This window comes from Lagopus leucura, unplaced genomic scaffold (genome assembly GCF_019238085.1).
Source record: "Lagopus leucura isolate 7727_CA_CO unplaced genomic scaffold, USGS_WTPT01 31730-0_obj-0_obj, whole genome shotgun sequence".
NCBI lineage: Eukaryota > Metazoa > Chordata > Aves > Galliformes > Phasianidae > Lagopus > Lagopus leucura.
The window spans coordinates 85-2,130 of NW_024965360.1; the positions used below are offsets into that span (position 1 = coordinate 85).

At 56.4% G+C, this 2,046-nt stretch overlaps 1 protein-coding gene across 1 annotated transcript; it reads left to right on the top strand.

The window, feature by feature from the left end:
• Positions 1–374: 374 nt before the first annotated feature.
• On the top strand, positions 375–1,831 carry LOC122192075 (SUMO-activating enzyme subunit 1-like; the record flags this gene model as incomplete). Its single annotated transcript, XM_042892528.1, has 4 exons — positions 375–608; positions 723–825; positions 1,487–1,592; positions 1,702–1,831. Coding segments are annotated over 4 exons (573 nt in total), but the record flags the coding sequence as incomplete, so codon positions are not given.
• Positions 1,832–2,046: the final 215 nt, after the last annotated feature.

Sequence of the window (2,046 nt, forward strand, 5' to 3'; positions counted from 1 at the left end):
TTGGGGTTAATGGATGGGATTGGGGTTAAGGGGTTGGGGTTAATGGATGGGATTAGGATTAAGGGATTGGGGTTAGGATTAAGGGATTGGGGCTAATGGATGGGATTGGAATTACGGGGTGGGATTGGGGTTAAGGGGTGGAATTAGGATTAAGGGGTGGGATTAGGATTAAGGGATTGGGGTTAATGGATGGGAGTGGGGTTAAGGGATGGGATTAAGATTAAGGGATTGGGTTTGATGGCTGGGATTGGGGTTAAAGTGTGGGATTGGGATTAAGCGCTGGGATTAGGATTAAGGGATTGGGATTAAGGGGTGGGATTGGGATTAAGGGGTGGGATTGGGATGGAGATGAAGGGGTGGGATGAGGACTAAAGGCTGGGATTAAAGCCTTGGCATCGAGAAGGTGGCCCCACGGCGGGTCAGTCGGGGCCCATTGAGCTAATTAACGCTAACGAGGCGGTTCAGGTGTGCGTGACGTGCTGCTCGCGGGACGCCATGCTGCGCATCGACCGCATCTGCCACCAAAATGGCGTCAAGTTCTTCGCCGGCGACGTCTTCGGTTACCACGGCTACGCCTGCGCCGACCTGGGGGAGCACGACTTCGTCGAGTGGGTTTTTGGGGGCCAAACGGCACCGTTTGGGGGCTAAAAAGAAAAAAAAGAGGCCTTTTTATATCGTGAGATGAAAATTTGGGTCTGAAAGTGGCGGTTTTGGGGCTGCAGGGAGAAAACGAAAGTGGCCAAAGGCAACAGCGCTGCGGTGGAGGATGGACCTGGCGCCAAGAGGGCGAAGCTGGACGCTGCCGAGACCACCATGGTGAAAAAAGTGAGGAAATGGCTGTTTTTTAACCCGAAATGAGAGGTGGGATTGAGGGGGGGCGGCGTTCTCCTCAATTCTGGGAGGGATTTCCTTCATTTTTGGGGGAGGATTCTCATTTCTTGGGGGATTCCCCTCGTTTTTTTTTTTTGGTGGGGAAGGATTTCCCTCACTTATGAGGAGGATATCCATCATTTCTGGTCTTGGATTCCCAAGCAGGAGTCCCAGCACAGCCAAAATAGGGGTCCTGGATCCCAAAACAGGGTCCTGGATACATAAAGTGGGGTTCCAGCACCCCAAAATTCTGGATCCCCCAAATGGGGTCCTGGATCCCCTAAATCAGATGCTAGCATCTCAATATGGAGTCAGGGATGCCCATAATGGGGTCTGGATCCCCAGAATCACATCCTGGCACCCCAAAATGAGGTCTAGCTCTCAGAAATGGGGCAAGGGACCCCCATAATGAAATCTGGATCCCCTAAATCAGGTCCTGGCACCCCAAAATGAGCTCTCATATCCCCAGAATGGGAGTATCTCTTTCCAATGCAAGGTCCTAGACCCCCCCAGACAGGCTCTGACTCTCCTGAGCAGGGTCCCAACCCTCCCAGTTTAGTTCCTAACCCCCCCCCCAGTCCCTCTAACCTCTCTCCCCCCCTCCCCATCCTTGCAGCGCATCCATTTCTGCCCGTTGAAGGATGCTCTGAACCCGGACTGGAGCAGCGAACAGATGCAGGCAGTGCTCAAACGCACCTCCCCCGACTTCTTCCTCCTCCAAGGTCAGCACCAACCCCCCCCATATTTATCCTCGAGGGGTTTGGGGGGGCTCACAACCCCCCCCCCCCCCCTCCCTCCACTCACATCTCTCCTGACCCCCCCACCCCCCAGTGCTGCTGCAGTTCCGCACCGATGCCGGACGAGACCCCCAACCCCAGCGCTATGCTGAGGACTGCGAGAGGCTGCTGAGCATCCGGGGGGGGCTGCCGGGGGCTGGGGTGCTGCCTGACACCTTTGTGGGGTGCGTGGGGCAGGGAGGGGGGTACTGGGGTCCTAGGGGTGATGGGGAGGGGTGACACTGCCTCTGTGGGGCGGGGGAAGTGCCCCCGTGGGGTTTAGCAGGGTCCTCTTGTCTCTATGGGGACTCACAGGGGGGCTATGGGAGGTAGGAAAGGGTCCCTGGGGTGTTTTGGGGAGGGTCCCGTTGCCCCTAAGGAGATAGGGGCTCGACACTAT